Genomic DNA, 20,215 nt, shown 5'->3' on the forward strand with positions numbered 1-20,215 from the left:
ACAAGCACTACTGTTCAGTCGATGTATGTTTGTCCCTCTCACCTGTATGTGCCATTTCTGTATAAAATAGTGCATGGTGAAATGCTCACAGGTATGCCTTTACCTGAAGCAAACCCTTCATTTAATATTGCCATTCTGTCGATACTGATGAGCTGAGCGATCAACTAATCACTTAACATCTGTCTGATTTCTTTAATTCTAACAATGACTTCCATTCTAACTGGTTCTGAATGTGCCTCTTCTAACTTGGTCTCAGTTTGTCTTTAGCAAATGGGCTACCTTTTGCACAATGCTGTGATGCTAGGGCCTGGAAGAAAGCTTAATTGCTTAATTAACTGTGAAAAAATGAAGAGTTTGCCTCTAAATAATAATAAAAATCAACAAGCTTCAGTTCTTATTTACGGACTAAGAAATTCCTCTCTGGCTGTAAACCCTTATTTTTCTCACTATGGCTGTGAAGAAGATGGGATAAAACCAAGATGCGAAATAGGTGGTTGGTTTGTATTCTGACCTCTCAGCTTGCATTTCCTCTAACGTCTCCCAGTGTGTCCTTCTCTTATTGTCGTCATAAAATGTTGTGACAGTCCGTTGGAAATGATTTTGTTAGGATCTGTTATGAACTAACTTCAGAGATCTGGGTTTGAACCTTCAAAAGCCAAGTTAAAGATGTCAGTACTACGTACACCTGGCTAGCGATGGCTTCGCACAAGTGATGTTTTAAACATCTTAAGCCCTCACGTGTTTAATAGCAGATTTCTTTGAGGTGTGTACGGTAACGAAGCTGAAAATACAGAACTGGTTCTCCTGGCGACCTTCAGTCATGAAGAGCTGTGGAACTCCCTTGGCCAGAGCAACGTGGGTCACTGTGCCCCTCCAAGTCAGGACTAGCCTGCAGTAGGGCTCGTGGGTAACATTTTAGAGATGCCTATCAACAGGTACTCAGGACTTTCAGGAACCATGGGGTAAACTGATTAGTGTGAATTAGAACAAATATGATATTGATTTTTTTTTTCTTTCCACACAGAGACAATGGCCTTGGATGCCTGTGATGGCAGCTTTGGTTGCTGTAACAGCCGTGGTGCTGTACCCAGGCCTAACCAGAGCTTCTCCATGAGAACTGTTGTTGAATCCATACACCGTCCTCCCTTTAGAAGCTGGCAACATTCATATACTGAGGGAAAACAGATTAATTCTCTTCCTTTTTACCTCTTAATACAGCACAGCTCCGCGTGAGAACAGCAGTAGGGTCATTTGCTTTAAACTGTATAAAATGTATCTGTCTATAAAGAGGGAATAAAATTGTGATTCATCATACTGTGAGCAATATTTTTGCTTACAATTTCATGCAAGTTTTAAATTAGTATGTTGGGATTCTGAATACTATAATGGTGGCCTAAAGTAGGCTTCTTGGTACCAAATTATTTATAATAGCTAGGTTTGCAGACACGTGCTTTAGAATCTGATTGCCAGATTTAAAAGGAAAACAACATTTCTGATTTGGACACCCAAGCCAAGTAACCTTGCAGATACTTGGAAAACGGATGCAGTGTGCTCAGTGCCTTTCAGTATGATTTTTTTTTTTTTTTTAAAACTAGTATATCATTTTACTTGCTGTTAGTCACTGAGCTGTTGGGAACAAGACTTACGAAAACTTCTCTTATCACGCCTTTTGAAGGAAACATATTTTTCTTTGATAAGGATTGCTTTATTAATGACTTTTGGGGAATAAACACAATTCATGTCCAGCCTTAAAGAGATAGAGATACTGATGGTGGAGACCAGCCTAGAGTATTTAGTGTGCGCGTGTGCGAGTATAAGCATGTGTGTGTTCTTGAGTGAGCTAAGGTATTTCTGGGAGCAAACACTTGGTCATTTGATGGACATAGTGCAGTGGTTCAACTCACGTTAACTTTAGTTTGAATGTAATTTATTAAATTTCATATATTTAAAGAGGTGCGTTCTTTAAAAGTATGAATACTTTCTCACATATCACATTGTATCGATTTATTTTTTCAGTCATTTGATACTTTCTTACGAGCTGGATAAACTCTTTAATTAAGCTTTTATTGACATAACTTCATTAAGAGAACTGCAACAGTGTGATTAGCTGAAAAAAAATCTAAGATACATAAAATACTACAAAATTGGAATCATATTCCTGGTAATGTATTGTCAGGTGAATATGATTTTAATTTGGTAGTAGAATTTTGTGCATCCTCATCCCATGGCTGTAAGTACGATGCAGTGGTCCCCATTACAAAGTTTATTTTCCTTATCCAAGTACTATGCCTATTGCTTTTTGCTGACTTTTGGTGGGAATCACTGTAGTTAGTGCTGAATTAAATGTAGACTCTAGTTGTCTTGTTCAGCTCAACAGTTCTGTCAAAAAAGTTTATTAAAGACTTAAATAATATGCTAAAGAATGGTAAAGTAAAATGGCTCTGCTAAAGAAAGCTTCAACATAGGGAGATAATCTCAACATTTGAATTGGCTTTAAACAATTCTATGGCAATCAACAGGTAGTTTAAATATTTAAATAGAAATTTAGTATATAATTTACCTTGTAAAGTTTTGAGGGTCATTGTCCTTTAATCAAAGGGTCTATCTTAAGTTACATGGGATTTGCTCTTGGGAGGATTATTAGTTATGGAAATAAGTCCGCAAGTGACTTGTAGAAAATATTGTCATTTAGTTCATTCATTTCATCATTTTCAGTTGCAGGAGGCCACCCAACCACAGAACACTCGTATGCCAGTGGTACTCAGTACCTCTTGTATATAGGTTATTGCAAATATTGTTCTGAAATGCTTAACTTCAGAATTACATTTTTTAAAGTAAATAATTGTTTTAAATCTATTTTGTAAAGATATAAAAATACAATAGAATTTCTGGAGTACAGATTAAACTATTTGCACTAACACACGTGATGTGCATGATTTAATAAAATAACTTTACTCTCCCTATGCATGTTTGAGTTGAATCTCATTTGAAAACAATACTCATGCTAAGTTTCTTTTGTGCTAGATGTTGCCACGATTACTAGGCACAATGTCTGCAGCATGTTCAGTAATATCAAAAGACTTTTTTTTTTACGTTGTATTTCACATTTGCACTGGTTTTTGTCTAGCTGATCTCTCTCCTGTCTGTGGCTTTCAGAAAGAAAGGGGGGAGGAGAGGGCCATGAAGAACTTGGGAGCGTTCTTGCCGGGGAGAAAATAATAAAGTTTTTACAGCTGAAAGCTGGATTGCGCCTGTGGCAGAGGTCATGAGATCGCAGGAGCAGTGGCTGTGGATATGGAAAGCCCTTCTGGGGGAAGGGAGCCTGATGCTGCCTCTGTTCCTTAGCATCCTGCACTCCCCGGTTGTCCCTTTCAGCCACTTTTCCAACTGATCCTCTTCCCTCCTCCCTGCGGGTAGCATGTAGACATGGTGTGAGGAGGTGGAGCAGAGGCCAGGAGCAGGGGTCCCTCGTGGCTCACAGCGGGGAAGGGGCTGAGTTCCTTTGGACCCACATCGGTTGGGGGCCCCCACTGCCAACGGGTGCCCCATACTGAGCAGTGCTGCCTGTGACGTAGGCCTGGTTTTGTATTAAAGACAAATGTTGTGTTTTCAGAAATCTTTAGTGCATCAGAGAGCTGAAATTTGAGACCCAACATGGCTGTATTAAAGGAGAAAGATTAATTACGTGCATGTGTGCATATTTACATTGCATACACAGATGCATAGTACACATTGCATGGGTGCTCATGCTTACAATTATACCTGTGTTTCCCTAATACCAGGCCTTTCCCAGGAGTTCTTGACATTTGCATGTTCAAAATGATCAGGAATCAGCACAGTTCACTCCCTGAGAATCCCTGGAGAAGGGCTGGGGAATGGGAAGTTACTGTTCTCCAGCGCGTTGACACTAAAGCAGCAAGTGAAGTTTTGTAAGCAGCCTGTCCACAAACCTCTCTTTTCAGCTGGTTTTCATTGTGTTTGTTTATGGTAAATATCTGTGCTCTTTTACATTCAGATTTTTTTTTTTCTTTTTAGTTTTGAGGCTTGATTAGCTAAGCCTTGGAATTCCTGCAACAAGAACAGCTTTTCACAAGCATTTAAGATGCTCTGAGTCTACTTGTAAAATGAGTGCTCTGAGCTTGAACCAAACTCTGAGGTTTTAAAAAGGTTTCTCATACTAGGAAAATACATCTGAGAGTTATTTTATTGGTTACTAGTTCAATTTGGAAAATTTATCATAATAAAATGTCCGAATACTTCTTCAGTTTTTCTCTGGTGTCTTGATGAGGCACTTTTTTTTATTATTACTATTATTTTTAAGTTCTAATAGCAATTCCGCCTTCCTGGGGACTACTACAGCAACAGGCCTTTGGTGTACAACATAAAAAATGTACTGTAACTTTGCTGTTCCTTACAGCTGAACTAAAGGTGTTCTTCCAGAGTCTTCCTGACCCTTCTTCCAGACTCTCTGGATGTTTTGGTGCTAAATAGAGAGTTGTGAGCCTGCACAATATACTGCAGTTTTCTCATAAAACAGTCTTAGGGAGATTTAGTGTCAAATGACTGATAGCTGAGGCGAAGGTATATTTTGAGGGTATATTCTTAAATTTTTTAAATTAAGTTTTCTGAAGTATATCATCTGTTCAAATTTTCAGCGTGCTTTACATTTTGAATGTCTCCTGCCTTAATCTGTGTGGCTCTGTCGTTTGCAAGAGTCATTTCTTCAGCTTCAGTCTTCTCTGTGGTAAATGCCCTGCCGATTCATTCCACCAGCAGCACCCGAGTGCTTTAAAACACCGGGTCACCCCAACCCCAGGGGCTTTCGGGAAGCTGCTGTAGCTCACACTAGCTCTGCAACGAGTTGGCTGGTTTCCCCCTGGGGCCTTTTATCCCCTCTGGTTTTTCATCTGCCCTTGGCAACTTGTCTCAAGAGTTTTCTTTAAAATATCAGTAGGTCATAGGAAAGAATTAGAAGCCATATTCTCCCTCCCCTTCCGTCTTCCAAGCACATACCTCTGAATCTGTTCTAAGGGTGATTTGTTTCTAGCAAACAACTGCTCTGAATTCCTCAGATCCAGGTGCCTTGATGTTCCCAGTCCCTCTGTGCACTTCTGGACGCACAATCCCTTCCTTCCTTTCTTCTGTCCCTCTGTCCATCTTCCTCTGGCAGGAATCAGGCTGCAGTATGTGTCTCCCAGTCCTTCCTGCTTCCTTAGGTTTTTATTTTGTGCCAGCTAGTTCAAATTAGTAAGTATTCAAACTAGTAAAAGGTTTGCCCATAGAGCCAGGTTCTTCTGTTTGGAGAGGATTTGCACCCATTACTGCTTTAAGAACTGCTACCATATTATCAGATTTGGCTTGGCAAATTAGAAGTAGAAGGCAAATTAGCAGTTGAAACAAAAGTTTCAGTGGTAATGGCCATTAGAGACTCAAATTTCCATTCATTCAAAGGTGGAGGGAATTCACATCTGATTACTGCTCTGGGTATTGCAGTCACAAAACTTCACTGATTTTAATATCAGAAACATAATGTCAATATGTGCTGCATTACAGCACATATTTTAGAAAGAAATATTGATTTAAGAACTTCAGGGAAAGAGTTGGTCACTTCTCTAGGTAAGTTACTTGAGCAATTACTGTACTCTTGTTATTAAAAAAAAAAAAAATGCTTGAATTCATCTGGTTTGGGCTCCCAGCTGTTAGATTTCAGTGCATCTCTTTTAGAGGATGTTTTGCTACTGCAAGTGTTGTCCTGATCCAGACATTTGACACACCATGATCAAAATTCCATTTAAATAAATACCTAATTTTCTAAAAATACCTTCTAATATTATTTTATGTGAATGGATTGAGTTTCTTATTTTTTTTTCTTCATTCCTCTAATTTTTGTTGTCAGCTTCTAAAATTATTTCTAATTGTGTGAGCGTTATTTTTTTGGAGGGGATGCCAGAACAGAAAATGCTCTTACAGTGACAACCTTACTAACACGGGATAAATAATACGTTTTGTATCCCACTCTGATAATCCTGTTTGGCTGCCTACCAGATCCCTAGGACCTTTCTGGTATTCACTGGCTTCTCTAACATTTGGATTTTAATCTTGCGAATCAAATCCGTGCATTCCTCACATCGCTCCAGCCGCGTGGTATCTGACTGCAGGATTGTTCAGCAGTAACTGCTGTAAGTGGGCAGCGCAAGACAGAAAGCTGTTCCCATTACTGTTCACCATCGTCAGTGTTCTTTTGTTTTTGCTATTTTTTGTTTGGTTTGTCTTTTTTTTTTTTTTTCTTTCAGGTTTTAATAGCAATGACTGTTAAAGCTTTTCTACATTATTGATCAAAAAATGTTGAATGGTAGTGAGCCAAATCCCAGATCTCTGCAGGACAGTAGAGAAAACACACAATGATTACTTCACTTTGTTTTTGCAATGTCAGCTGTTTCTTAATCTGGATTATTAGTAGCAGTGCTAGTAGTGTAGCAATCATTTATATTGGGCTGTCAAGTGACTTACAGAATTCTTGGTATAGTAACACCAATAAATTCACTTTAAGAAAAAAAAAAAAGAATTTTATTTAAAAAAAATGCTTTGATAGTTATAAATTATTCTATGTTCTGGCATTCTGTACTGATTGCTTCCCATAGATTACTAGGTGATTCGATTAGAGCTGAAACAGTTTTCCCAAGTTTTCAGTTTTCTCAAGACCATACATCTTTTCCTTTTCTCCTAGCTATATTGCTGCCTCTTACTGCCACTTGCCTCTCAAAGGCATTTCTAATTCCAAATTATTCATGTGACTAAATTTTTCAACCTACAGAGACTGTCTGAGCATTATTTCCAGTGCTGGCAATGTAACACTTCTAATGCACCAAGGATATGTGTGCATGTGTATAACTGCTCTTTGAGATTGCGCTTGCGTGTGGGAAAATAGATCACAATTGCTTGCGTTTAGCAACCATGCAAAGGAAGGTTAGTATGGAGATGTAATTATTTCATTATATGTAATTATTTCATTATGTCAGGAGATATATTGAAAATGCAGGTGTGCCTCTAAGCATGTTCTCTATTTACCATATCTGATGAAGGTAAACCAAAGCTTACGTAATTTTCTCAGACCTGATGAGTAACAAGAGAAAAGTGATTGTTCTGTTCCATTGGAATAAAGTTCATCCAAAATCTAGCTTGTATTTGTTTCAGTACCCTCTGATAGAAATCCCTTAGAATCACCACACACACACACTACGAGTGTTCATGTAAGGGCTTCAGTATGGAATGGAGTTATTTTAATCTTTTCATGCCAAACCATTATGTCAATATTATATTTATATTTCTTGTTAGGAGTTCTTACTCTGGAAAATACTTTATTGGATGTGTCATCAGTTTGATGCAGCAACAATACTTGTCTTGAAGAATATAGTAACTCGTATTTAAAATGTTCCGAATATACAATGTGTCTTTTGGGATGAATAAACAGTAAAATTTACAAGAATAAATCTACAACACAACAGAAAGTTGATTTGTATTGTACATGGTCTTTCATTCAGCCTAACTCCAAATTTCAGCACTCTACATTTTCCCAGTAACATGCAGCGCTGCTTTATTGCAACAGATGACAACTCGTTAATGAAACCAGTTAAAACGTACTTTTAAAATAAATTTGGATTTATTTAACTGTTTATTTGGTACAACTGGGGTTCACAGACACACAATGTTTCTTCCCCTGCTCCAAGGTAAAGCAGGGCTCCAAGCAGTGCTTGTTTTTGTTCATAAAACCAGGGCGAGATGGGCTGGCAGTACTTGGTGCACGGTGTGAGTGCGGCCCTGGTTTGTTCAGTGCCATCTTTCACAGATTTGGGGACGTCGTTCGCGGATCATCCTATAAGAAAACCGAAAAGCCTACAGCTGCTAACCTGTGCTGTAAATCCTGTGTACTTGTAGAGCTCTGATCAGTGCTGGCTCCTCAGAAGGGCAGTCACCGAGGGCAGGCAGGTGGCTCTCAGCAAGCTGTGGCCGTGCGAGGGGGAAAGTTTCCTCTGTGTTTGCTGTGTGCTTTGGATCCAGCCCAGGCTGGGATTTGAGTTAGTATGGTTGCACGCCAGGCCCTGACAAGTCCTGGTGTAAAAGCCTAGCTAGCTTCTCTCTATTCTGTTTCTCTTTCTAAAAAGTTAAACTTTGAGTTGACATTAAAACATTCTACAAGGTGCATTAGATGTTGGCTTTTAAAGAAAAAAAGCCTATAGTGTTAAACATATCTAACTGCTTTTTGTGGATGTTGTTGGTACCAGATATTACTCTGTCTGCCAGTGACTTTGTCTTGGGTGCCTATCTCCCAGATGCCAGTGCAAAGTACTCATCCTTAGACCAAGGCGACAAACACTGAATTAGTGTTTGTTTTTTTTTCTGAGTAATGCTGTGGGTGGAAAATGGTGATAATTTTTTTTTTGTTCCTGAGAATTCAGTATCAGTATTACAGACTGCTTAGGTTTGATATCAAAGTGGTTCTTTTCAATTGTATATAGCAGTCAAGCTCATTGGCAGTTTCTGTGTAGCAGAATGTAACTGATCTGACTGTGGCTGGGCATTGTAATAGAAATGTATTGCTCAGGGTTTTTTTTCCCCATTTCATACTTACTGCAATGGCACGCAAGTGAACACATAGCCTGCAGCAACTTCATGGTCATTTTCATTGCACTTGCTGATTTTGGTTGGCCAGGTGTCAGCATCTCTGCTGTCCTGGCCCTACGTGTTGCAACAGTAGTACGTCCGTACGTCCTTCCTCTGAGATTTCTCTGAGTTATAAGTCCTCCTTAGTTTCCAAAACGTTCAGATGTAAAGGGCTCTCATCAGTCTGTTTAAACAGTAAATTTCATGTTGCTGCCATCACGCACCTGCTGCATAGTATCATGTTTATATGTTCTCAATTATGTCCTAGCCAATAACAGCTGATTAACAATCTCCATTATTATTACTTTACACTGTGTATGCAGTGAGCGAGGGTGTTCCCAAGTACATCCATTCCTCTGTTCAGGAGAATATTTTTAATAGCAAAGCAACAAAAATCTTGACTTAAATGGTGCTTCTCATTTCAAAACTAGAGAGAGTGGTAAAAATATATATTTGTCCCAAGCTGATGCTTTCCTGAGTAATTAAGAAACAAATACTGGAATAATTGCATCAGAAAGAGTGCTTTGGGGATATTTCTTTGGTGGGACTGAATTGCTTTATCAGATGTATTGGATCCAGCATCTGCTCAGGAAGTGGGTCTGGGTCTGCTGGGAGTCCTTGCTACTGAACGCCCCTAGGTGTGCAAGGAAATTCATCGATGAAGCATTGATGAAACGTGTATCAGGATGGAAGATGCAGCTGTTGAACTGGCAGAGGTCTTTTTCAAAAGCATCTCAACTCTACTCATATACACACAGACTCATATAACAGTGGTGTTAATTTGGTTCATTTAATGTAAATGTTTTCCAGTTCCCATGAAAACCATTTCACTGAAGAATATTAAAGCATGGTAAGTTTGAAAACCTAATAAATAAATAAATAAATAAATAAATAAATAAATGGGTAATGAGTTATATTCTGCAATTATACAGGTCAACTTTTTTTTATTTCATGTACTATAAGTGGGATTCAGGTTTAGCTAGATCCTGATGGCTTGGACGTTTCATTGGGGAGCTGCTGTGCTATTTTTTTTAGATTTTGAGCACGTATTGGAGGTCTTCAGTCCTTTTTGGTGTGAATATACTGTGAAAATACCAAGTTATAACTGTTTAAGGGGAAGGTTGCTACCTGTGAGACAAGCATGCAAAGATGTTTGTCTTGATGAGGATTACCGTAGGTAATAGTAATACATGTGCAAGCAGCCGTCTCCAATTGAGGATGAAGAGGCTGATGAGTCATGGTGGAGTCACATCCTGTTAACGCTGCTTATGGACACCACTGCTTCACCCTTCCATGTTCTGACTAATCAAGCTGAGAAAAAAAAAAAAAAAAAAGTGAAAAGAGGTCTCTTGGAACATGAAAAATTGAAAGATAATCCTTCTGAGGTCTGTTGCTATCCAAATCTTGTATGCAGTTAGCTCACCTGTTCAAAAGCAGCTCAAGCCAAGTGCAGCATTTAGAGAGGCCTTAGCATCCAGTCAACCACGCTTCCTTGGTGGTGGCTGTTTCTGTCCCTGCTTTGTATCATGGTTGTCTACAGACACGGGCAGGTATAACGGCCTTGCTTGCATCTGGCTGTTCCGGCTGTGCCTTTCTGTGCAGTCATGCAGGTTAAGATGATTCAGTGAGCAAATGTGGGTTCTGGTGGGTTTGGAGAAGTGAGATCTAAGGTTGATTCAGGAAATGTGATTACATCTGTGCCAGCATGTCCAAGTGCCCAGGGTGGGAGAACTGGACCTAAGCCATGCCCGTGTGATTGCGCTCTGAACATTTACACTCTGGTGGAAAGCACGGTCTTTTGTATCTCAATATCCTGTAGTCTGCCTTCTGGCTCCCAGCTGGAGTCCAAGTTGTGTGTTAAGTGTACATATGCAACTTCGATTTTACAACTACACATTCTAACAGCCATCCAAGCTGTGTGTTTACCTGTATTTTTGAACCAAGTGAACAGTAGAGCAGAAACAGCTTGGTGTAGCAGGGCACTGTATAAAACTCACCTGTGCAGTCTGTCTTAGCATAATGAAGCCTTGTGCTTCTCAGTTCTGTTTTAATGGGATGGATTCAGGCAAAACTGAAAGCATTTCAGGCTTTTAAAATCCACTGTGTTGAAAGGGTGCAGTTGGAGTCGATATTAATGGTAATTGCTGTGTCTGCAGATCTCTGCTGAGGCACCTCTTTGTTTGCAATGGGCAGTGTAAAAAGCATCCCCAAATATATTGGCTGCCTCTCAATAACTCTTACACTGGCATTGAAACTGGAGAGGAATTTTCTTTCGGTGCTGCACTGCTTATTGCATGCAGAACTGCCTCTCTTCAACGAGAAGCTTCCCGTAACAGCTTGAGATGTCAAAACAGAAATTTCGAACGCATTTTATCCCACATTTCATGATGGAAAACGCTTCCCCTACAGCTTTCTTTAGAGAGTCCTTGCCAGTAGTTCCTGCTTCTGTTTTTCCTCGAGGATGTCAGGCTATTTGTGCTGAAATAAGCTACCTGTCATCTTCAGCATGTAAAAGCCCTCACATCCTTAGCCGTGCTGTCTCTGAGTTCACCGCCCCAGCAGCCCCGTGCTGTTGGTGTGGCTGTTCCCAGGTCACAGCCAGCCGAGGGCCTGGGAAGCGAGGCTTGGACGGTGTCACTGCAGGGGGGCAGCAGGCTTTGCTGCAGGAGGAAGCTCCAGGTGTCTTGAGAGGAAGGAAATGGGGGAGAAACTGTGTGTTTGGGGAAAGTTCTCACAGCACGCAGCAGAGAGGCACGGGGGGCATCAGGAAGGGAAGGGTGAGGCGAGCAGGCCTGGGAAGGAGAGGGGTGTTCCTGGGTTTTGCATCAGAGGAGGGAAGCCCTCTCACGGCCTTGGAGGAGCACCCCCATGTCCTCAGTCCCTGCCTGCTGTCCTGCTGCCTCCCGTGCTGGGTTGCTGCTGCCTGGTGGATGTCCTGCAGCCACCAGCGGCCTGCATGGTGGGGAGCTGGCCTGCCTCGTGCGGGAGGCACGGCTTCGGAGGCAGCAAGGCAATGGTGCTGCTTAGAGCACTGCCTGAGAGAGGGGCCCTGGAGACAGCGTCTGCCTTCCTGCTCTGTGCCTGCTGAACCTTTTGGGAAGCCTGCTCCATTCTTGTCCCCTTCCTGGCATTCAGCTGGGGCCCGGGTTTCCTACTGCCCTTGCGAGGTCACCACCACTCAGCGCCGCCTGAGCGGCCGAGGCTGGGCCCGCATGCAGGCTCCTTCTGCTTTACGTGGAGCTTTGCTCACAGCATCCAGCAGGTGAACAACAAAGAAGGTAGCGATCCCTTCCAGGGTGTTTAGTTAGAGATCGCCTTCTAGTCACTGTGGTCTCCAGGGAGCAAAGGCTTTTGCCTCGGCCATCACTGCTGCAGGAAGCATAGGGTGAGGCGTAGCGGCGGTCACCTCACACAGTGCATGTGCCCTGTGCCCCTGGTATGGGGCCATCATGGGGACAGGCGTAGCCAGGCTTTGTTGTGGGGCACAATGAAGGGTGACTGCGTCAGGAGAAGGTAAGACCTGTCGACCTCTTCTGCTGTAGGAAATAGGATGTTGGTGTCAGCACGTCCTCTGCGAGGTCTGGGTATTGTGTTGGCTAAATCCTGTGCTCTGAGTGAGACGCGCTCGATGCATTTGTTGCTTCACCCGTTGCTTCATCCGTGGAGCTTTGCTTTGGCCATCCCTATGGTTACGGCAAAGATTCTTTGGAAACTTCAAAGAATCTTTGTTCTAATTTTGTTTTGTCTTGTTCTCTCTTGTATATAATAAGGTACAGAATATATATGGAAAAAATTATCTTCACTTAAATGTTTTCTTCTCTATACACATGCAAATGGAAAATGCCTTATAGAGACTTCCTACAGTCCCACAGATTCAGACAATGCAGTTTACAGTACTGTTTTAATGTAAATTTGATGTTAAGTAAAATGAGATGGTTTGTTATTTTTACCAGAATCAGATGTCAAGTATAACAGTCTTAAAGCAAAACAAATCCAACAAACAAACCACTCCAAACCAGAAGAACTTTGGACAGCCCTCAGTGTGTGGCCTGAACACAGCAGTGTTATCGACCACGCAACCCCCAGCTGTGCTGCTAATTGGGCCCCACTCTTCACCCTTGTTAGCCTCTAGGGCTGGGTACACTACCTGTGAGAAACCCCCCTGTTACGTGGCACTATAACACTTAGCTGTTAGATGCATCCCTGTGGGAAGACATATTCGATTCACACCCTCTTAGTCCAAACGATAAGGTAAAAATAATCCCTTTTTATTCTCTCCTAAACAGAACTGCTCCTGGAAAGCAGAAACAAACCCTAGTAATTGCTCTATGTCCCTGGAGTCCTTAACAGAGCATCTGCAGACATGACAGGACCAAGACCTGCTTCGGGATCACTGCAGTGTTCAGCAATGGCAGAGATCAGTTCATGCATTACTCTTTAAGTGCTGTGTGTATGCTCAGTGCGGTGGCATTGCAAAGAAGATGACTTTATTTTCCTGCTGCAAGGAGGTTGAAATCTTAACATCCTGACCGTGTGGAAGGAGAGTTTTCTCTGACTGTTCAAACTCTCGTAAAATGTAAGCTGGGGGGAGAGGGGAGGCCACATGCATGCTCGGTATTAGAGAAAAAGCTATTTGTGCTTAGAATAATGGCAATACTTTTCAGTTACAGCTCTCCTGTGTGGAAGTTTAATCTCCCTAACATGGACAGAGGGGGAGCAATGAGAACTGTATCACTTTTGACTTAGCCAGTTTTCTAGGAACAAAAGAAGTATGTGTCAAGTATGTGTTTTCAGTTACTTTTGCACATTTTTCTCTTTATCTATGTTTCTATTTATACCATGGCCAGTTTTTACACTCTCCTACCTGATAAGAAAGTTAACGTGGTTTCTAAACTCTTAGAGCAAAGAGACTGGTTTCCTAGGTTTGGTCTGAGCACCATTACATTTATTAAGAATGACATCATCTTTTATTATAGAACAGGAACCTTAAATAGTTCTGGAAGAGCAAATGTTAAGAATGATGTTCTTATGAGCTACATCTGATTCATCTTCACGTTGCATGTTGAAGAGATGCCGTGTCCTGAGCCAGATCAGCTTTGTGAATCAAACTGTAATTTATTAGCAAAAACTATTTTTTTTTTTTTTTTAAACTGTGTGAAAATTAGTGCTTGCAGCCTGCTGGGAAATGCTAGGCAAACACAGGCAGCTCTTTTGTCCTCTTCAGGCTTCCTCCAGAAATCTGTTTTTGTACTCCTCCAGAGGCCTTTTGTAAATGATGCCTGAACCATAAAGTAACGGGAACCGCTGCCTTGCTGCTGTGATTCAGTGTGTTAGTCATTCGGAGAGGTGCTGGTGCTCAGGGCACTGATGAACTGTCGGGGAAGCGCTTGGTTTCCTACCAGAGAAAAATTTGGTGGTGAAGTTTGCTGGTGTCTGTCAGAAAATATCACCACGTTCAGGTTCAGCCTCCTTCATGTAACACAGCCTGTAGGAAACGCGCATCCTTTCTGGCCGTGGCTTAAAAAGCAAGATGATGCACCACGGCACGGCTGTAGTTGCTGCCAGGGGTGAACATCTGCTCTACAGCTTGTCATTCAGCTTTTGAAGTTGTCCTGTCAGCAGCCAAGAGCGCTGTCCGGGCTGGGTTCACACATCGGTTTTGTGCCTGAGTGGGAGAAAATTTGCTGTGATGGGGAGAGCCACAGCCTGGTGGGCTCTACCTTGGTGCAGGCTGGCCCTTGGCTGCAGTGCACTGATACCTCTGCTTGCTGGAAAGAGAAAGCCCCGCTTTCTCCTCATCTCGATTTTCTATGCCATGTTTACCAAAAAGAACAGATTTCTGTTGAATTGTCATGAGAAAAGCAGGTATACGCTGCCCGTTTCCTAGCACTCTGTGTGTGGACATGGGCTCATGTGTCAGCAAGCAACTTCATGGGTACTGTTCGTGGAAGGACACAAGACTCTGGTGGCTGTTGCCACTTCTCTCTGGCCTTAAGCCAGGTCTGTCTCATGAGCTTTTGGGTCAGATTCCTGATTTCTCTCATCTGGTTGTTGCCTTTTTTCCCTGTTGCTGCTTGCAGTGCTGCCAAGCTGTCAGCTAGAGCGGGGGAAATGCTTACAGACCGACCCATCAGCCCAGCACCTGGCCCTGCAAAGGGCTCCAGTGCTGCTGAGATGGTTTGGAAGGGGCCACACACTTTCTTTTTATGCTATCTGCTGTGTTTTGCTTACTCTAATACCCAAGCTCAGGCTAAAATCTGAGGGAAACTATATGTTAGAAGATTTTGACCGCTTTTCAAGAGCCTGCCCTCATTTGGATATTTTGGGTGCCACCTTCACATGAAGGTTCTCAGGAATACCTTGAGATACTATTTACCCAGAAGATTTGCTGTGCCTGGTGACTTTAGGGACACGTGCCTCTTCTCTGGTCTTCCTAAGATCCTGGTTAGCCATCTGGAAATCTCATCCTGTGATTCCTCCAGAATCTGGAAGACCTTTTGTAACTACTAATCCCAGAAACAGATTTTCCCTTCATCCTGTCTGTCAACACAGCCTTTAACTTATTTTTATGGGCTTCAGCACATGTTTGATGCATCACTGCCTTAGGATATGGTCTATGTTTTCCGGATTCTTTCAGTGGTCATTATATCTACATATAGCACTTTCTAGAGAAGGGCTAACTTAGTGGGTATTTAATAGCATCTTCTCTGCATCCTTTAAAATTCAGCACATCTTTTTGCACATCTGGAGCAGGAATCAGTGTAATTTAGAGTATCATGTGTGAAATCCTAGGAAATTATACTTTACACCGCAGTTCATTATGCTTCAACAGAATTGAGTAATCTTTTAAGATGATGCGATAAAGATCGCATTAAAAAGTACTGATCCTATTGAAGCAAGGAGGGTGAAGCAAAAAGGATATTCTCAGCTAACTGGTGCCATACTAGACTCAATATTATATATTTTGCCTTTTTTTTTTTTTTTTTTTTTTTTGTCTTGGCCATGAATTGTTGTTTACACATCAAAATAACATCATTGTGAACTTTGTTTGCATGTCTTAATGTCTTTGTGGAGGCAGATAGGATACGGCGGATAGGGATTGACCCTGTGTGCAGTGAAAGCTGTCTGACAGAGTGCCACCCACACTGGGGGAGGCCAGCGGGGTCTCTGCTGCAGTCTTGCCTTCAGCTGTGTCCCCGTGCTCCTGCAAGAACCTAAGGCCCAGCAGAGATTCGGAAGAAGTCACCAGACGAGGTCTGCAGGACGTCTTCCCTGTGGCTTCAGCAGGCCTGTGTGGTGGAGAAGGCAGCAAGATGTCTTTGCATGTGCACAGACCACAGAGATGGGCTCACCTGAAGTTCACAGTCTTTCTGGGCTTGCTTCCTTATGCCTCTGTGCACGAGCAGACCTTGGAATACAAGATCCTTCAGCCCATCCTTGTGTATCTGCAGAGCATCACGTAAAGCCACTTTGCTGGCCAGGAGCAAAACAGGGAGAGCTGCTGCCTCCTTTTCTCTGTTCTTAAGGAAAAGTTCAGATGTAGAAATGTTTCTTGAAAGCAGTAAAAAAGCTTGACCTAATCACTGCTCTCTATATATATGCTTATGGCCCCTGAAAGGCCCAGCAGGATACAAAGCCACCAGTTCCAGTTCTCATTTTTGCCAGAACTTCAAAGCGTTTCCTTTCATGCAGTAATCTTAAAACTAGTCCAAGAAAACACTCGTATGATTACTTAGATATTCCAGCTATGCCACCAATATGGAAACTTGAATGATGATATTTTCCACAGGCAAAGCTTCCCTCGTTAGTTTAATGCAACAGTCTTCCGCCTGCTTGTAGGGAAGGTGCAACCTCCTTTCCACGGTCTGAGAAATGGTTGCTGCTGGTAAGGTGGCGAGCCAGGAGTAATAACTGTGATGCACTGACAAACGGGGCCAAGACACAGTCACTGAAGTCCTATTCTATTTAGGATTTGAATGTTGTTTGTTTTTTTTTAATTGTAGTCATAACCTTCTCTGGAAGAGAAGCTTCATAATGACTACCCAATATTTATTTAATAAACACTTTGCTCTTTTAATATTTGAGACTGTGGTTATCAGTTTTCAGCTAGCCAAACTTTAAATAAAGGTAAAAGCTCACGTAACTATTGATTAAAAGCAAAATGAGTCTGGGTGGGACCCATTTCTATCCCCGAGTCTTAATCTGTTCTTGAAAACGTTGGAAGCTGTTGTTCACCCAGCTCCACCTGTGTGGCCAGATGTCATCCGGCAGTGCATTTATTTTGTTTGCGAGGCCATTGCACGGGCTTATTTTGTGCTTACTCACCGGGTCGTGGCTGCTCTGCTCCAGGGATTATACCTATATTATGATATAAATGCATTATAAAATGAAAGAGACGTGTTATTAGATTTTTTTAAAAAAATATTTTAATTTTTGGTGAGTGCAGCTGTGCAGGCAGGGTCTGAGATCTTTTTCTGCTGGAATGACCTCACGGTAGCGCTTGACCTGGCAGCAAAGCTGAGGTGGGTTTGTCCCAGGGCTGCTGGGCCCAGGAGATGCTGCAGCAGATGCTCCGGGTCCTGGTCAGGAGGAATTCCTGGAACGCTGAACAGCAGCCACAAGGGTCAGCAGAGACCCATCATACTTGAAGTGGTTTCAAGGACTACAGGAAGTATGGTCAGAAATGAAGAGATCATTCAAGGATCGTTTAGACGTAGAGAATTCCTCCTGGTTAAGCAAATATCATGCTGAGTTTCTCCTGGAAAGGAATTCCATGTGCAAGTTTGTATCTTTTCCAGATTATTTGGGTTGGGATAGAAGAGAAACTTCTATTCCTACCAATTTAGACTGTGTCGGGGCCTAAAACTCCTTTCCCAGTTGGAAAGCTTGCAGTTAAGAAAACGAAATAGATTTTTATGAGCAATATTTAGTTCAAGCTTTTTATGAGCAATATTTAGTTCAAGCATTTAACTAATTCTCCTGCTGCACGATTTGAGGTCAAAGTTTGATTCACTGACGTGTGGCAGCTTGAGAACTGGAATGGGAGGGATTAGGAGAGGAAGCAGAGTTTAGGAAACATCTATATTTTCTTGTCCAGTAACCCTTTTTTCCTACCCATCAAATGTATGTTTGACCTATGTTTCTAAATTAAGCGACACAGCGAAACATTCCTACATGCTTTCCTGTACTCCTTTTTTTTGCACATTGTCATCAGTTCTGCCGTGGGTGTGTTCAGCTTTGCTCTTTCAGGAAGGGAACCTGATCTTTCCAATTCTGGAGAAATGCTCTGGACGTGACATTGTTGTACAGATGCTGTGAACTTATACGTATATTCCATTAGGTTAGAGAATGGAAAATGGGTGTTTTATTATTCTTATTACTCATTAGAAGTAATTTTTAAAATAGCGCCCCGTTCACCATGGGATGTTCTGCAGTGACGCAGGCGTCGCGGGAAGCCATAGCCCAGTACCTTCCTTCTGTGGCTACGTGTTCGTGTGTCTGCGTAGGTGTGCGTTTCGTTCGGGATTCCTACAGAGATCAGTCTGGGGATCTGTCTGTAATCTTTTCTCCTACCAGCAAGGCCAGTCTCCCTCTGTCTCTCCTTGCTGTCTCCATTTTTTTTTTTGCATTCCCTCCCCCCAGCAGCTTCTGCTGCCCACCACCTCCAAAAAAGCCATCCCCTTCCCCCTTGTCAGTACTTTTATTTCTAGAGATGTAGCAGTCATCAATCCAAAATCACTTACATTACCCCCATAATATCTTGAGTGATGGTTCTGAATGCTTTTCCTAGCTGTGTTCATAAAGCAGCTGCAAAAAGGAAAAAAAAAAAAAAAAAAAAAGCTGTCAGAGGAGACAGGTCCACGTCCTGCCCTGGCTTTGTTACTGTGGAGCTGCAATTGATTTACTGCTTCCATAAATGCAGTGAGCAGCATTGCCAAACCCAGAGATTTATCTGGGGCCACCCATGTGTTATGGGAAAAAAAAAAAAGAAAAAAAAAGAAAAAAAAAAAAGAATAGCTCATCCTTCCTTGGAGAAAAGAATGAGTTGTACCGTTTTTTTTCCTCTTTCCTTGAGTTTGCAGTAATTACCTTGGGAATAACTGTGATGCTCGGAAGACAGCTGCTTTTTATGGGTTGTGAGACATGGAGATGGGAGCAGTGGGAGGCTCTGTGCAGGGAGCAGCAGCCCCAGCCCTGCCCTCCTGCTGGGGACAGGGATGGTGCTGTGGTGACAGCCAGGGTCACCTTGTGGCAGGACCTAGTCAGGTAGGAGTAGATTGAGGGTGTCCACGGAGTAGTCACTGAGTAGGGAGAAAAATATTTTCCACAGGGAAATCAGTGGGCTTGGCAGTGCAGAGGACCCCATTGTTTTTCTCCCGGTTCTTACCATGTAATTCATGCTTTGCTCTGTAAAGCACTGTGATATAGTTTGTATACATTCTGTAAAATAAGTTGTATTCTATTATATTGAAGAAATATGGATATAAAATAAAGTCAAAGGATGGAGTAAAGTAGCTGTGTGGTAACTGGACCCCAGATCCTGGCTGCATTGGTCGTCCCATTCCCAGGCCCATCCCCAGTGTGACTGAGGAGTTCTCCACATGAAGATACCGTGTTAGGTACGGTCTGTCCTGGGTGAGAAGGGATGGAGACACCAACTTCTGTTCCATGTAGCTCCTTGGTGGAGCCTGTCTCCCCAGCATCCTGGGTCCTCCTGCTGCTTGTGGCCCTGGGCAGTTCTTGCGCCCTAAGGCATTAGCAGATTGTGTGTAACCGTGCTTCAGGTTTTTTGAGGCTGGCGAAGTCCTGTTATTGCTCACAGCATGAAGGTAGGTGAGCCTTTGGGGGCAGCACGCTGGTGCTGGGCCAGCACGATTTGTAATCTAGGGATAGCAAACACCCAAATCTCCATGGTTTTGTAGAGGGCAGGGCTGAGGGGAGGCGGGAGGTCGCCTGTGAGCACTGCAGCCGGGCAGCTTGCTCTTACAGAAGCTGGAATCTGCCTAAAAGCACCGAGGTGGATCTTTCACGGCAGCAAAGATGTCATCGTGAGCTGCCTGATGCTGCGGCCAGCCCCTGCTCCGGCCGCAGGCAGAGCTGTGAATCCTCGCGGCCCCGCAGCGTGTCAGTGTGGGGGGCTGCGGCCCAGACCCTTCTGCTCCGTGGGAAATTCCCCCGCCAGCAGCTGCCGTGCTTTTTAACCGGAAGATTAATGGAGCAAGGCCGTGGAAAGGGCCAGAGTGCTGAGTACGGGTTCATCGGTCTCGGAGCAAGCACGCACTCAGTGAGTCACCGGCACCGCTTCCCGCGGGCTGACGTCGAGCCTGGAGCGCTCCCAGCGCAGGCGCCCGGCCCAGCCCCGCGCCTGGGAGCTCACAGGGCCAGATCACCACATGCTGAGCCTGCGGGCTGCTCGTGCTGTAAAATAAAAACTAATCTCGATTAATTACGCCGCACGTGGTGTTCATCTGTAATCCTGCTGCGCGGCCTCTTTCCTCCCCAGCGCAGCTCCCCGCTGGTTCCTGTTCCCTTCCTGAGGTGCCTTTGACTGCCT

General features: G+C 43.0%; 1 protein-coding gene across 23 annotated transcripts in view; it reads left to right on the top strand.

Annotated features, from left to right (window-relative positions):
• SLMAP (sarcolemma associated protein) overlaps positions 1-7,511 on the top strand; it is an 89,648-nt gene extending 82,137 nt beyond the window's left edge. For all 23 annotated transcript variants that reach the window (XM_084292852.1, XM_084292841.1, XM_084292845.1 and 20 more), the window contains one exon: positions 1,025-7,511. Coding sequence is in view for 11 of the 23 variants with exons in the window: in XM_084292841.1 (XP_084148967.1) it covers positions 1,025-1,114 (90 nt within the window). In the remaining 12 variants the exon portion in view is untranslated. The remainder of the gene's footprint in view (positions 1-1,024) is intronic.
• Positions 7,512-20,215: the final 12,704 nt, after the last annotated feature.

The sequence above is a fragment of the Netta rufina genome, assembly GCF_964035555.1.
Source record: "Netta rufina genome assembly, chromosome: 10".
Classification (NCBI taxonomy): Eukaryota; Metazoa; Chordata; class Aves; order Anseriformes; family Anatidae; genus Netta; species Netta rufina.